The 17,222-nt window shown below is 38.7% G+C and overlaps 1 protein-coding gene across 3 annotated transcripts in view; it reads left to right on the top strand.

The window, feature by feature from the left end:
- Positions 1 to 3,608: 3,608 nt before the first annotated feature.
- LOC121887197 (transmembrane protein 150A-like) overlaps positions 3,609 to 17,222 on the top strand; it is a 30,503-nt gene continuing 16,889 nt past the window's right edge. For 2 of the 3 annotated variants that reach the window (XM_042397831.1, XM_042397833.1), the window contains exons 1-5: positions 3,609 to 3,880; positions 6,167 to 6,253; positions 11,361 to 11,408; positions 14,630 to 14,716; positions 16,559 to 16,626. In XM_042397831.1, coding sequence (XP_042253765.1) covers positions 6,189 to 6,253; positions 11,361 to 11,408; positions 14,630 to 14,716; positions 16,559 to 16,626 — 268 coding nt within the window. In that variant the 5' untranslated portion in view covers positions 3,609 to 3,880; positions 6,167 to 6,188. The remainder of the gene's footprint in view (positions 3,881 to 6,166; positions 6,254 to 11,360; positions 11,409 to 14,629; positions 14,717 to 16,558; positions 16,627 to 17,222) is intronic. The other variant, XM_042397832.1, reaches the window with a different exon arrangement.

Consider the following 17,222-nt stretch of genomic DNA (forward strand, 5'->3'; position numbering starts at 1 on the left):
CTGTAAACAGGGTCATCATAAACTCACAAGAGCCTTATGTTGTTAAACGAAGTCAAACAGCCTATTTAAGAAAAATAATCTCATTTTCAGCAGAAAAAAAAAAATACACACACACACACACACACACACACACACACATATATACATATATATATATATATATATATATATATATATATATATATACAGTGTTTCCCCTATAATAGTACAGCGAGAGCCCCCGCCAGGCCAAAAAATATTTTTTTAAATGCCAAAAATAACGCCAAGTATCCATTCATTTGGCAATCAGTAGCGTTTGAGCAACGCTGTTTCGAAATGCGAGTCAACATCTGTGTTGTTGCCAGGGAAATTGCAGGTAGCGTAACTCCTTTTAAGGAAAAGGCAGTACGTAAGCGAGTGAGTGGTTATGCGAGAGAGTGAGCATCAGAAAAGTGACGGTGAACGTGAGCAGAGCAGAGGAAAAGGTTAGCAGTGGGACCGTATTCAGACTAAATCAGGCGGTGTGGCGTTCAGCCACAGGGTTGAGCAGTGGTGTGTGGGGGTGTGGGCGTGTTTATTTGTGCTCTGGAATGTAATCGCTGTGAAACAATCAGAAAATAATGTTTTGTTGATCTGATTCACCGGCATTCTTGCTACCAGCGCTCCCTCTCTTCATTCACTCTCTAGCTCGCTCGACCACTGCTCTTTCTCTCGCTGGTGCTCTCTCTCTTTCTCTCGTCTTTATATATATATATATATATATGGATATAATAGGAAAATGTGAGCATATTTGATTTAAAATGATTTCTCTGTCATAGTATGGAAATATGGAAGTACTGATGACAAATTTGTTACTGCTGTCAACTGTCAAACATGTGGCTGCTTCTCAAAAATGATTATTTCTTCCTTTTCATACCACCGTAAATCGAATATTTTGGGATTTTTGGCTGGACAAAATTTGACCATTTTCAGACATGACTTAAGTTTTTGTTTTTTTGATCAAGGAATTTCTCATTATTTTCACATTTAATGTACTACATAGGCATTTGTTAGGCATTTATAGATGAGTTTAAGATAAATTACTTAGGAACATGGCAGTGGTGTGATCTTATTGGCTTCCTGTCCCGAGTTTTAATCACTATACTGTATACAGTACAGTTAGTTCTGTAAACAGGGTCATCATAAACCTACAAGAGTCTTGTTATGTTGAAGTCAATCAGTCTATTCTGAGAAAAACAATCTTATTTCAATTTCAATGGAGGTCTCACTCTCTGTGCCCCACAGCAGCAGTGGAGCATCATGACTATAATGAAGAGTGTGGTGCCCCCGTGTGGCAGAAGTTGGCGTTTGATGTAAAAGGACTCTGGCAACTTCAGCAGTAAAACACTATAAACTACAGGCACAGACGCCATTCATGTCTGACTTAAACACAGTTAATTAAGAGCAGCTGTGAGGAAACAGAGCAGAGAGGCACACAAGGAGCCACGTGAGGATGCCTTCATGTGCTGTCGAAAATAATGGTCATTCTGAAGTGTTCATACATGTTGCATACAGTTAATGGAAAGTAATAGCTCTGATAAAAGGATTTTTTTCCTCTTGCTAATGTGTTTTTTGTTAAGGTGAAGTATTACAGCCACACTTGCCTTTTGTCATAAAAAATAATGAATAAGATGAGGTTTTAATCTACATTTACTATCATATAGGCTTATTTACTCACACACATTAAGTTAATTTTTGAAGTAATTGCAGTTTTCATGAGTACCTATATTTGACTTCATTTCCACTGGCAAAAATTTGACCTTTTACTCCACTATGGTCTTTATTTGACAGCTATAGTCACTTGTTATTGCTTTGCTATCTTACATAATATATTAAGTCCAAATTAGCTCAAAACTTTTACTTTTGATGCCTACAGTAAGTACATTTTCCTGATAATAGGCGTCTTTTACTTAAGTTATGATTTTGAATCTAGGACATTCACTTGTAATGGACCATTTTTACATTATGTAACTGCAACTTTTACTTAATGTGATGTGCTATTGTGTGTAGCTTTGTATTTTGTATTATGTGTCCTGTGTGTTTTTTGCTTTGTACTGTTTGTTATTGTTCTGTTATATGTTTTAATTGTAACCTGGCGAAGGGACTGCAGATGAAAATTAGCTATAAGATAACAGTACATGGTACAGTACATCAAATGCTAACATTTATGTTTAACACTGTACATGGTCCCAATAAATAAATAAGATACAACAAAATATATATCTAAATACTTCTTCCAGCACCGTCTATGAAAATGCAGAAAGAGAGAAACAGAAATTCCACTGATTGTCTTCCTCTCATGTTTAATCATCCTCAAAGCAAAACAGTCGGTGCTCGGCCAAAAACCCCTGAATTTTAAAAGAATTTCAACCACAAAATCAGAAACGTTCTGTTTAAAAACGATCAGCACTTCTTCATGAGGCCAAATTGAGCATCTTTACATCTGCAGCTCGTTACAAGACACAGAAAAAAGCTTCAAATGAACATAAACTGATGTAAGCAAAGAGCTGTTTTACTCAGGTAACCACTGTTTTGTCTGCACTTTTTCTGCATAGGCTGCAAATTACAGTAATAGATCAAACATAAATTGGGCCACGTTGGTGAGGTACATTTCCACGTGTTACTATTATTTTCATTCATGTATTCATGACGCTCCGATGACGGTTGTTCCTTCGGTCTTTTGCATGAGTCTTTTTCGTGTGCAGAGGAAAATAAAAACAAAAGAGTTGCAAAAGCAGAAACCTAACATCAAGACAAACATGAAAACTTACAAAACTGCAGCAACAACAACAGAAAAGTAAATGAAATGCAAACAATCAAAGGGGCATCAGCCTACACACACACACACACACACACGCACACACACAAAGCGTTACACGAAGCCTGCAGGCTTAAAAAATGTTGAACTCAAACTTTAACCGTGGAAAATATCCAGTTTCAACTCCTGCTGCAGGACAAGACAATCCTGAGCTTTAGTGAAGCTTCAAGTTTCCCAAACTGCAAAAGAACAACATTTTTACGACCAAAAAATCACATTACACAGGGCTCATTTACATCTGCCAACTCGGGAACACGAGCTTACAAAGGGGCACTTGAAGGCAACATCTGCTTTCTCGGAAAACGTGTTGAATTCTTTGAGGAAAAAAAACACCCAAAACAACACACGGAATCTAATATCCTACGCTATACTCTGGAGTCACCACTAAGTGACGCGCAATTAATCTGCAACTCGGTTGTGAAATGTGTTTCCAGGAACTAGACGGAGAACAAAATGATCGAAAAACAACACACCCGCATCAACAGCTGATCAAAACCATTCCTGAAGATTGCACAAAAACACTCTCTCTCTCTCTCTCTCTCTCTCTCTCTCTCTCTCTCTCTCTCTCTCTCTCTCTCTCTCTCTCACACACACACACACACACACACACGCACAAGTTTATAAGCTGACAATAAAGTGCAAAACAGATCAATTTATTAACAACAATTAAGTAAAAATGTGGGTTTAAACGCAGCGCAGACACTCAAATAATAACCTGTCCATCATTTTAAAGGGGGGGGGATCTGTGTGTAATCTGGGAGGAGTTAAAAAGTTATAGTGACTCCAGCTGCTCCTCTAAGTCGGGTCACAACAATCAGGCTGCAGGAGGAGGAGAGTCTGTCTATGTGATGAAGGAAAACGGGAAAACACAAACTCTCCGCTTAATCCTCCTGATCCTGATGCAATAAATCCACATCACACTCGTCTCTGTTGACGATGAACTCAGACAGAGCAGCCCGGACTCACTTTGTCCAACTTTTCCTCGAGTTTGGAGGAGCTGAGATGAGGAGCAGAGCTTGAAGATTTTCACTGTACAAACAAGAGGTGAGATGAAACGTTTTACTCCATGTATACTGAACCTCTGTATGCAGATTTCCCTGAAGGAGCTGTAATCATTATGTGATATGCACAGATGAACAGGTAAAACGAGCAGCTTCTACAGGTGTTTCAGATTAAAAAAAAAAGACTCAGTCATCCAGTAATAATGAAGGAGATAAACAGTTCTGGTAAAACTATTCAACCGTCAAAAAGTACAATATTTACTTTTTGAGAGTAGTGAAGAAGCTTTAGATGGAGATGAGGAAACAGTAAACTTATCACTGGCATTTAAAAGTTTATTTTGCTGATTATTTATTTGTGGTTTAATGTCTTTTTAAGCAAGTTTTCAGAGTTGTGGTCACACTTTGAAGGAGTTTTAGTACTTTTATGTGTGTTCAGACTTAAAATAGTGTATGAACACGCAGGATATAACAGGAAAATGTGAACACATTCGATTTCAAATGATTTCTCTGTCTTCTGTTGGTTTTTATCATTTGAACTTGCAGAGTAAGTTACCATAGGAACATAGTATGTAAGATTAGACGGGAAATGTATCACTGGCAAGTTTGTTAGTAATTTATAAAGTAAAACTGTCAAACATGTGGCTGCCTCTCAAAAATGACTATTTCTTCCATTTCATACCACTGTAAATTGAATATTTCAGGGTTTTTGTCTGTTGGCTGAGCAAAAGTTGACAATTTTCAGACATGACTCAAGTTTTTGGCTATTTGATCAAGGAATTTCTCGTTGTTTTCACATTTAATGTGCTAAATACACATATACAGTAGACATTTAACACATAAATGAACAGCAAAGCTCGACAGCCAACAGGGCAAAGAGGGCGAACTACCCCAGAGTCCTGAAAGTTTCAGGCTCACAGTGTGTCAACTGGTTTGTGTTTATTCATGACCCTTGAAAACAGTCGTTTTCAGACAATAACCTTACAATATTGTAGCTCTTCTGGAGCTTTCAATCATATCACATGATCTTCATCGGCAAATGGTTGGTGGAGGGGTTTTTTTTATGTTAAAATTTTCATTTTTTCCTTTTTTCTTCTTGCATTTCTTCTCATCCATGTGGTCTTAAAGAGTTTCAAGATGGTTGAAAGAATTAAAACATGTTTGAGAATATTGACAACATGCACCATTAAAGCACAACATCCACTGACTGATGTTAAGGGCTTTAATGTAGAGACAAACCTGTTTTATTATTTAATCTCAGGGCTCTATCCCTGTGTCAAAATTCAGTTTTTCAATTAATTTGTGTGCTTTCATGTTACATATTCCTAAATGTTTATCCAAATAGCAGCACAGCCAGTCTGGGGTAGAATACTAGTATAAAAATATAGAACACATGGCAGCAACAGGGGGTTGAACGGAGGTCAAAAGGGGCCCAGCAGCAGTGGCCCCCCTGCAGGTTTATCTGAGCATGAAAAACAGTACGTCAAGAGTTTGTTCTGTGATGATCAAACAGTACAATACTGGTAAAAGTACAGCGTTTCTTCAGCACTCTTTGGATCTTTCTTCACATCGGCAGGATTCATACAAAACTCCCATGATACACCAGTTAGTTTAGACCTGTTGTGCGTTGAGCTGCAAGTAACAATTATTTTAATTGTCAGGTAATATCTGGATTAGTTTTTAGATTAAAATGAAAATAATAAGAAATACCCAAAGTGACATCTTCTTTTGTTTGACCAGCAATCTGAAACCCAAATATATTCAATTTACAATCATATAAAACAGAGAAAAGCTGAATAAGAGAAGCTGCTGTTTGGAGTTTTTCTTTGATAAATAGCTTAAAAAGTTATCAATTTTCTGCCAATCAGCTCATTTATTAATCAATTAATTGTTGCTGGACTCTTGTGTTGTGTTGTCCTAAAAGTGCATAGTCCAAAAGTGCAAACATTATTGTAGATAGATAGAGAGATAGAAAGATAGAGAGAGAGAGAGAAAAGTAAATCTGATGCCGGTCAGATAATTGGATGTACCTTCTAGGTAAAATATTTACAATAAGTACAGTATATACATGAAAAAAAGGAAAAAAACCACACACAAGATAAATAGATCAACCTGAGAGGTGAGAAAAATGTGCAGATTTACTAAAAAAATGTGCAAAACATGGATATGAAAAATGGATATTGTGCAGATATGAGCAAGCGGTGTTCATGAGTAAACTGTAATATTCGTTTCTGCAGCAAAGTCAACCACAGGAACCTTCTGAAAGTGATTCTGGTTTCATGGCCTGGCTGTCTTCCTTCAGGTCTTTAAGTATGTTTGTTGTTCTTCGTAGTGCAGCTCTCCAGGTGGTCATCATGTCCCTGTGGATGATCCTTCCTGTCAGCCTGCCGGTCTTCACCATCACTGGAATATGGGTTGTGTAAGTACCTCAGATATGTTATGTAATTAAACGTCAACATTTGCGTGTGTTGTAGGAGCTTCTTGTGTTTGTAGAACAAACTACATAGAAAAACATCTCAATATTCCAGTTTCTGTACATTAGCCTTTGCGCCTGTTATCACTGCAGTGACCTCAACCAGCTGCACAAAGTTCACGTATGTGCAATTGTTTCCTTTTTTGGAAAGAAGGAGTAATAGCTCTCTGTTTATTCTACGATTGTGTAGGAGTGCAGTCGTCCATGAAATTCCTCCTGGCTTCTCTGGTCTGTGTGTCCGTCCCTGCATCTGCACCTCCTCCCTTTTTTCTTACTTCACTTGTCACTTGCCCACACACAGCAGTCACATCTGTAGCTCTTCACATGACAACAGCATGCAATAAGAGCTGCTTTTATGGTGGAAATGAAGGAGCAGAGCTGTTCTTGTCAGGGCTATTCAGCATCTGTCACACTACCAGTAGGAATCAACAGGTGGTAGAGCTAAAACAACCCTGTCTCCTAGAAATTATGTTCATAAACAACTAAATTGCAACAGTAAATACCTTTAGCTGGAAATGTAACACGTTTTCTCTCATCTAACTCTCAGCAAGAGAATTATTTAGCATATTTTCCAAAATATTGAACTATTTCTTTTAATCCGTTAAATCTAGATTTGTTGAACTGCAGTTAGTGCGAGAAATCACAGCATATTTCTTCATTTTCAAACGGGATGCCATACTCCAGCAGTGTTGTCATCTCTGGTTAGAAAAACAATATTTTATTCTCATTCTTATTAGTCACATCATGTTGGGAACGTAACCAAACCACAGCTTCTTTTTACTCTTTTTTAAATCTCATTTTCAAGACAGACCTGACCAAAACAGTTATGACAGTAAAAACATTACAGAAAGAAGAAATCGACTGAAACAAATGTCACACTTTACACAATTTGCACCTACATAAACATTGACCAAGAGTGCTATTTTTCAAGTATTTTAAAACTGCAAAGCACTACTTTTACATACAAATGAACATCCGTCACATTCAAGTCAAATGAGTTTACACAATACTGATGAAGCCTTTCACTGCCTTTTTGGATCAAATTCTGGTAGTGAAATGAGTCATTTCGCGAGGGTTGTGTGATGCTCAAAACAATTTATCTACTGTTTTAGGCTACGGCGGAGCGTATGACATAAGCACAGTATTTTTTTAAAATATTTTTTTACTTTAATTCAACAAGAGTACTATCGTCTGACAATTTCAGGTCCTAAATCTAAGATTGAATCTGGCAAAAAAAAAACCCTTATACATAATTTTTATTTATCTATATATGTTTGGGTAGTTTATTCTGTAACAATGCATCATGTTTTATAAACACGTCACTGGTTTTGTAAGTAAAATCTTAATCAGTGAGGCAACTAGTAACTAAAGCTGTCAAATAAATATAGTGGTGTAAAGTGTACAATATTTCCTTTTTGAGATGTAATGAAAAAAAAAAGTAGCATAAAATGGAAGAACTCAAGTACAAATACCTCAAAATTGTATTTAAATAGAGTACTTGAGTAAATGTACTTTGTTACATTCCACGACTGGAGATGAAGAAATAGTAAACTAAACTGTTTAAACTTAACTTAAGACACTTAAAAGTCTATTCTGCTGATTATTTATTTGTGGTTTAATGTTGCGTTTGTCTTTTCGGCCAAGTTTTATGAATTGTGGTCAGATTTTTAAGTAGCGTCAGTAGTTTTATGTGTGTGTTCAGACTTAAAATAGTGTATGAACACACAAGATGTAACAGGGAAATGTGGCATATTTGTTTTTAAATGATTGTCTTATGCCTTACGTCTTATTTTCTGTTGGTCTTTATTATTTGAACTGACAGGTAAAAGGAAGATACCAGAGGCAAGAAGCTCTAACCACTTTTAAAGTTACTGTCAGCCATTTCTAACACATCCTTTATTATCTTAACCTTTGGGAGAATAATGGAAGAAGGCTGGAAAGGCTGCAATTGAAACTGAACATTTATGTGCAAGCTGAGGCATCAAAAGGACAGTTCTGCTTGAGCAGCTGGGGTCAGAGTAGTCTATTGTTTCTCTTCTCATCTGGAGATAAAGAGACACACCTTCACTCACCTGGAGGAGCGCTGACTGACTCAGAGAGAACAGAGGTGCTGATATCAGATTGGCATTGCTGATTGGTTAGATTGTGTTCAGGCAGACCTCAGTGTTCCATGAAAAAACATAGCAGAAGTTCCAGTAAGAAGGCCGCAGGATCGTCTGGCTGATATGTTGAAACTGGCTCCGGCAGCGCTCTGTGTTGGCCAATCAATTATTAGATTTGTTTGTAACTTGAACGGAATTTCTGCTGTTTACCTCACAACTGTGCAAACAGAGGATAAAATTACTGTCTGTGATTCTTGAATCATATTATGAACTTATTGTGCAGAGTTAAAAGGCGGAGACGCACGTTACGACTGTTGAGCTGTTTATGAATTTGTCAGTCGGTGTTGATATAATCATATAGCGTATGATGATATGTAAAGATTCAAATCTTGTCTTCAGATCCAGTCACTGCCAGTTGCCCAGATAGCAAAACTGCTGTGGCCGAGATCTGGCCCACAGTCGACACTTTCGGTCCTTTCATCTGGTCCACATACCTCGTGGAATGATGGCACTTGGGTGCTCCTGTTTCCCAGATCTGGGCCACAAGCAAACCATATGTCAACCAAGAACAAACCAGATAAACCAGAGCTGGCCCACATCCAGCGAGAGCACCGCATCTTTACCAAAACATTTGATTTGGGATATTTGGGCCATATTTGCTATTTTACATGTGAGCCATTTCAAGCTCACATCCATTTAGTCCGGGCCAGAAGAAGACCAGCAGTGCCTGAAGTGGCCCACTTCCGTATGCTATCTCGGTGTTCTCATAAAGAGTTTTTTTAAACATGTTTGATATTTATGACTGACATTGGCGACCTGATTGAGGGAGGATGTAACGGTAAATAAATAAAAGAAGAAGAAAGGTTTGTGGTAGACAACTGAAACGGAGGAAAAGCTGATTGAGCTGTAAGGAGAACACATTTCCTTTTAACTGTAGGATTTAAAATGCAGGACTTTCACTTTTTGCTTTGTTGTATGTACTTTTACTTAAAGATCCCCTCCTGACATGTGTGTCTGATATAGTTTTTCCACAAAAAAAAGTATGATTGCCACTTTAAAATCCTTAAAATAGCATCTACTCCTTCTCCCTCTTTAAAAATTCAAGAATCTATAAATATGCAAATATATTTCATCTCAGAAGTTTAACAGCTGGACACAAGATGTCTCCTAAATCACTGTAAAGTCCGTTCTCAGTGTTTGTGCACTGGAGGCTTCAAGTTTCCACATCATACTTGGTGTGAGTTAAATATTGGACCAGGATTGACTTCCAAACTAGTTGTGATGTCACAAATCCTGCTTATAAGCCCTTTAAAGTCAGATTTTCAATGAGAAACTTTGCACTTTCAGCAGATAAATGTGAAAACAGCCTTCAAAGTGTCAAACTTTGCACAGACATCATTCTGCACAGTGAAGCTCAAACAACCAACTGTAGAAACAAGAAGGAAAAACATAATTTTGAGTGGAGGGAGACTTTAAGTAAAGAATCTGGGCACTTCTTCCACCACTGGTGGTCACAAGATATCACCAACAAGACGCACGACTTTTCACCTAAACTTGTCTCTTGAAGTTGATTTCTCGACTGTCCCTTTGTTCCTTTCTCTCCTCGGTGTGAGTGGATTGACACAGTTTCCTCTCTGTAAGAAGCCTTTCACACCTCCGTCAAGTGGGCGTAAGAATTTCTAACACAGGGTCTCTAAAGCTCTCTCTGTCAGAGACAAGTCTGTAACCCCCCATCCCCCCTCATTCTGGCAGACGTATTGTCTCTCAGACACGTTGACACCTGTCTGCTTGTGCCTTTCAAGTGTCGTATAATGGCCCAGAAACACAACTCTAGTATGCACTGTGACTCTGGCAAGCTTGTGAAGTTTATGTGGGAAGGAATTAGAAGATATGGCTGTAAAAATTAGAGTTCTTATAGATCAGTTATATCAAAAAGGGAGGCAACTAACAGTTATTTATATTATTGATTCATCTTTCGATTATTTTCTCAAGTAATTTGTTGTTTGGTCTATAAAATGTGAGAAAATGGTGAAAAATGTTGCCCATATCCCAAGATTTTGTCCTCAAATGTTTTGTTTTGTCCCGACCAACTGTCCACAACCCAAAGATATTCAGTTTACTGTCATAAAGGACTAAAGAAACCAGAAAATATTCACATTTAAGAAGATGGAATCAGAGAATTTGGACATTTTTTCTTAAAAATGGACTCAAAACGATTAATTGAGTGTCAAAATAATTGGCAATTGTTGCAGCTCTGTATCAGACTGTACAGCAATGATCAATAGTTCAAACCAAAATTTTCTGATCCCTCTGCTACAGTTCAATTCAAACAAAATTTTATGTTTATTCAAGTACAGAAATATCACTTCTTAAGATCTGAGTGTCTTCTCATTATCATCAATGCTGTAGAGGCGCTAAAACCAAAACCAGCAACTTGTTTTGTCGATTCCTGTGTGTCTTGTAGGTGTTTTTACAGTCTCTCTTGATATATTTAAGCCTCTGGTAGCAGATTGTGACATTTGGCTTCAGTTGAGAGACAAATCAAAGAATTTACAAGTGTGAGACACCGAACACCTGCTGCTTCGTCCCTTCTTCTGGACAAGACTCTCAGCCAGAGGCCTATAATGTGATTCATAGCGTAATCATGTGTATAATGAATTATCTCAGGTTGGTTATTGTTTAGTTGGCAGATTTAATGGATTTAAAAAGCAACAGGAGCTCCTCTGGCGTCAGAGTTGTAGGTTAAAATACGGCCAGCGGGCTCTGCGTACATGAGTGAGGAAGACAACAGTGGTGATTCATGTGACGTGTGTTTTGTTAGTGAGAAAATATGTTGTACTATCTCACTATACGTGACGGTGCTTTCAAATACAAGTACAAGTACGGATACTGCATGAAAGATTGTTTTGTTGTTCTTTGACTAAAGTCTCTTCTCTTCTTTAACTTTACAGATATGCGATGGCCCTGTACAACCAGCACGTCTGCCCAGTACATAACTGGTACAGCACACACACACACACACACACACACACACACACACACACTATGTAATGTAATGCTGGTGACACACTTACTATTATTGATAGTGTGTACTGTAAATTTTGTCACAACAAGACTGTCACACAGCGCCAAGAGTGAAAATGTTCCGCCTGAAGATGTTTCTGTGACATTTATTAACAGACTGATGCTGTGATGTCACACCCAAAAGAGCTATCTCCCCCCCCCCCCCCCCCCCCCCCCCCCAATAACTCCGAACCAGAACATTCATATCCATCCTCCTGGAAAATCTAATTTTTTTAAGATTTGAAAGATCCTTAAATGAGGTTTTCACATTACAAACAGTCATTTAATACGTTGTTAATATAAAAATGTTAAAATTAAAAATAAAAAAGTCCGCAACATATCAGACTGTGTGTTCAGACAGAACGAGACACGAATACTAGAGGCTGTGCGATCGCCATAAATTCAACGGAAAGACTTGAATTCGCCCAACGTGGACATGTCCGTACTGGTCGAAAATAACCTCACTCACTTCTTGTGGATAATAACTTGTCGCCACACAGACGCCCTCTGTGAAAACCGTGAAAAGTGTCGAAATAAAAACACATCTTTTCCCAGCTGGTGTGTTTATCTAACACGGATTCAGGAAGAAGGTCATTCACGACAGGCTTATTTTGCACCAGGAATCTTTTCTTAACCTACACCAACAAGATCCCGCTCACCCACTTCCTGGCAAGTCTTAATTCAAACATAGCGAGGCACGAGACAGAGAGAGGAGGAGGAGTGGAGATAAAGAAAATAAAGTGCTGTGAGGGGCAAACGTTGACATGACAGGGGAGAAAATGTAAAGAAAGAGTGAATGCGCCTTTTTACGAGGGAGTGAAATTGAAGTTTCAGCAAAGACAAGGAATGCAAACAGATTGCTGCAAATGGACGGAGGAATCCATACTTGTGTCAGGGCTGCGGCGCCATATATCTCTGATATTGACTGACTTCTGTGGTACGTGCGAACCAGGCATGGATAAAAACCACCTGCCTGTTTGATTAATAAAAGTACCTTCCCAGCTGGTACAGAAATCACACAAACAGACTGAAATACACGAATAACGGTTTTGGTTATCTTACAGCGAGATAAAACCTAATCAGTAGACATCTGCAGAGACAAAACACCTGCAGTATGTTTACCTGTTAGACCATGGAGACTGATATTAATAATATTAATAAACTTTATTTCTATAGCACAAAGAATCACAACATTTATCATAAAACAAGGACACATATAATAACATAAAATGTAATTACTCCACAATCTGAGACACTGCTTCATTTCTCAAATTTGCAACTCCCCGAAAGAATGTGGACGCTCCTGCACACATTATTCTGTTCTGGGTTTCTTTTTTTACACCTTTACACTGTGTGATTTCAGACTGTCTGAGACAAAAGTTAATAATCGTGATAGAAATGTGGTCGTCAATCCAAAACGATGGTCTTGGATCTCACTTGGAGAGATTTAAGACCAAATTCTCACAATGTGACGGCTGCTACGACACAAGACTCCAAACCAACAATCTGGCTCAGAATGATATCATACAGTGTGATTGTATATTATTATAGGCGTCTTGCACAATGACATGAAATAAACCTACACCATCGTAGTTGTTGCATCATAGCTTCAACTGAAACTTCTTCATAAAACAGCTGCAGCTCAGAGGTTTCATTTTTGATGACAGCAGCAGTGTAGAGTTGGGAAGATCTGCAATGGAAAACAGCACATGCAGCCGAGCATTTAACTGTTATTTAAGAGACCTTTCACCCAAAAATATTTTGGGTTAATTTTCTACCGTCTCTTGCATAGAGCAGGAGTCACGATGCCCCAGATATGAAGAGGCAACGCTCAACCATTAACAGTTTTAACTCTGCTGTTTGCTTACTTTAGTCGTCCTGTGTATGAGAAATTCATTATGCATCATTGATGCGGCTCTTAGTGGTTAAAAGTACAATTTTGACCTAAAATGTGGATTTTTTTTTTTAAAACTTTGAACTACATTAAGATGAGTTTTTAATGTGTCCTGTTGGACCCAAAATTAGTTTTTGAACAAGTTTGAATTTGAAAATCTAACATTTCTTCAGTCTTTTGTAGAAATCTCTCCAGATCTACATGCATACTGTACACACTATATCTGTCTTTAGAGTGAAGTACACACTACAAGTATGAGAACACCTGAACATTACATCCATATGTGATTGCTGAACATCTCATTTCCAAAAAATAAGCATTAATCTGCTGCCAAAAAGCAGGGATTCACACCCATTCAGCCACAAGAGCATTTTAAGTGGCTTTCAAACCGACATTCGCATTACTTGAAAAGCTTTGAATGAGGGTGTTTACATGCACACTAGTGTCCTAGTTTTGATCATATTTGGTAAATGGTGTTTACATGAAAAACCTGGTTATTTATATCCCTGTTTACATGATTCTCATAGGTTTCTGATCATCTGTTGTGTCTTGATTTATCACCATCTCAGCCATTATGTTCTGTACCAACAAAGATTATTCAGAAACCTTGATGATGTGCACATGTGTGGACATGTGAAAAACATAACCAGGATGCTCCCAAAAAACCTGTTCATAACCAGGATGCTAGTGCGAATGTAAACACAGAGGCCTCTGCAAAAAAACACACACAAAGGTAATCTGACAAAAAAGTTTCACCTTGCTGCACTTTTTCAGCAACGCCATGCAGCATCATCTGGCAAGTTCCTGTCAATCAAATATATGCAAGTGCACGTTGCTGGTAGTTCACGTTAAAAAGCGAACATTGTTTTTCTACTGTTTACCTTTAATTCATCATCTCACCGGTACCTGAGACAGTAGCCTCGCACCAGTGCAGATCTGTGCACTTTTTTAGATGCAGGGCTGTTTTCAGTGTGAACACCCAGTTGGGAGATGAGGTCTGGCTCACAGTCGGTGTTCCAGTTCATCCCAAAGGTGTTGGATGGGGTTGAGGTCAGAGCTCTGTGTGGGCCAGTCAAGTTCTCCCACACCAAACTGGGAAAAGCATTTCTTAATGGAGCTGACTTTGTGTGTGTGGGGGCATTGTCATGTTGAAACAGGAAAGAAACAAACATGTTTTTTGTCTAAAATATCACTGTGCACTGCAGAATAAATGTTTCCATTCACTGGAAACTAGTGTAACTGTGTGTGTTTGTGTGTTTTCAGGCTTTATAATGAGTCATGCGAGGAGCAGCTTCCATTACAGAGGGGTCCTGTACTCTGTTGCACCCTGGACAACATACCACTCATTAGGTCAGTTTACATCAGATTTTCCACTCTCTAGTGTTGCACTGTCGTAGTCAATAATCTGGTTCCCGCATGTGATCTTCAAAGAACTAAACAATGGCATATTGTTGACACTGAGTCGTTGCCATCAGTGAGGCTGCTTGAAACCACGGCGGTTAACTTCATTATGAAACCGACTGAGGATACGCATGATGTGACCGTGGATATCCAATGATGTGAAGGAAGCTGCTCGCCTTACTGTGGTCTGTGGTTTCTTCCAGGCATTTTTATGTGCTCTGCTATGTCTGGTTTCTTTTTCTTAGTGATAAATAGTTGTATTATTTCTGCTCTTTTTTTAAAAAAATTCTTGTTTTATCTTTTGTTTGAATACTGAACCATAACAGCAAACAGGGCCAGCTCGAGACCCCAGGCGAGATTTTAAATCAAAGCCCTAAAAGATTTAGATTGGAGCCCCCAAAAAAGTGCAACCTCCAGTCCAAGTATTCAAATATGTATTTGCACTAAAATCAATCCCCTCAATGGTACCTCCAGTCCAGACAAAGTCCTCTCAGTCCTCCAGACAAAAAGGCAAGTGCAGGTCAACGAGTGTTTGGAGGCTTTGTCTGAAGAAGCACATGAAGTTTGATGGCTGTCGTGCAAAAACTGACTGAACAGTAAAGCTTTGGAAAATCAAATCAGATGAAAACCCATGCAAGTTAATGGGGGAAAAAGGCAGGAAAAACATTATGCATTTTCAAAAAATCCCACTCATTTGGTGCCCATGCCACAGGCCGGCCCTGACGGCAAATAGAAAAACAGGAAGATTTCAGTGCACATTGTGTTTTTCTTGACACTTCGTACTGATGCTACTCCTGCTAGTGAGATTAATTAACAAAATGTGAAATATGAGCCAATTAAGTAGTAGCAAAAGCGCATTAATTAGTCCTGTTGTGCACTAACTCAGTCTGTTAAGTCTAAACCAGCAGACAGAACACAACAAAGTTTTTACAATCATATCAAAATTGTGTTAGAAAAAAGGTATCAGAAGCTTATTTCTTGTGTTTTCTTCTCTCTTTTTTTTGTAACTGAGCTTTTGCCTGTTAAATTGCTCTGATAGTTGACGAGCATCTCCAGTCGAGAGCATGATTTGTAGACATGTGAGATAAGCCCGCACTTGCCCGGCTGTGAGGCTCGCAGTCAGCGGGGAAGAGGAACCTTTTCACCTAGACAGGAAGAAGAGCTTTTGTTGTGTGCAGTGGATCCTTCACCGCTCTTTGCAATGTTGACACACTGAGTTGCAAAATGTAAACAAGAAACTCTTTTTTTTCCCCCCTCTCCGCCACAACATACAATGAAACCCAGAATGATGAACAAGGAGGTTACACTCCTGCTAAAGACATGAGAGAACAATGTTACAGTCCTCCTGTTTTATTCTCATACTTCTCATGGTGCTTATAATCTAGAGATAAAAAAAGAGATAAAGATCTCAGTGTCTTTCTTTCCTCGACCTCCCAGCAAGACTGTCGTTTTCCATTTATAGACAATCGTTTTTCTGCTCAAACCGAGTTCCAAGAAAAAATTGCTGGCATGGTTTTAATGCCACAGAGTCACTAAACATACATATAAGGCCTCTCTATTTCTTTGTGACTATTTTTAAGGAATTCCTGCCTGAGTATACAACAGTGCAGTCTGCACACAGTAAAAAATAAACAAAAAGAGGGTATATGACAAAGAGAACTGGCGGTCACGTATCTGATTTGAACTTTAAACCTGCGAGAACTTGAGTGAACTTGCACTTTAGCCCACTGAGCCTGCGGGCCAGCACATACTAACCACCCCCCTTTCCTCTCCTGTCTGTTTCCATCACAGTAAATGTGGAACCCTGCCACCTGAAAGCTGCTTTTTCAGCCTCATATGCAGCACTGGATCCTTTATGGGTGAGTAATCAATACTGTGTAGTTGAGAAGAGTTATTGAAGAGCGATCTCACAGTGATCATTTATCTACCATTAACACTAAAAATAATTCCCACCTGGGGATGGAGTAACGTTGCAGAAGAGGCTGAATTATCCCACGAAAGTAGTTACATCTGTACAGAGAACACAGCTCCAGCGCTTTTTTTTTTTTTTATACCTTCACACACATTTAAACATCTTACCGCTGTTGGTTGAACTGGGTTCTCTGCTCTCAAGACTTTTGGCTTGTTTTTTCAGCTGCAGTGACTCCGGCCAAGTCTCTGATCCCCCAGAATGCACTGCCAGGTCCAGCCTCAAACCCCCACCACCACCCACCCCTCTCTCTGAGGGGAAAAATTTACTCTATGCCATGAATGGTGCATTTTTATACCTCACATGACCCACAAGCATTCACCCTCTGACCATCAGGGCAGCTACTCTGCTTTTCCAATACTACTTTAGACCTTCTATTTTTGGGCAGTTTATTCAGGGTTCACTGCCCGCTTTGCAGGGTGCATATAGATTTTTTTTTTTTCTCTGTATTTGCTTTACAAAACTTTGTCTTGATTCTGAGAATTT

Source organism: Thunnus maccoyii, chromosome 20, assembly GCF_910596095.1.
Source record: "Thunnus maccoyii chromosome 20, fThuMac1.1, whole genome shotgun sequence".
Lineage (NCBI taxonomy): Eukaryota > Metazoa > Chordata > Actinopteri > Scombriformes > Scombridae > Thunnus > Thunnus maccoyii.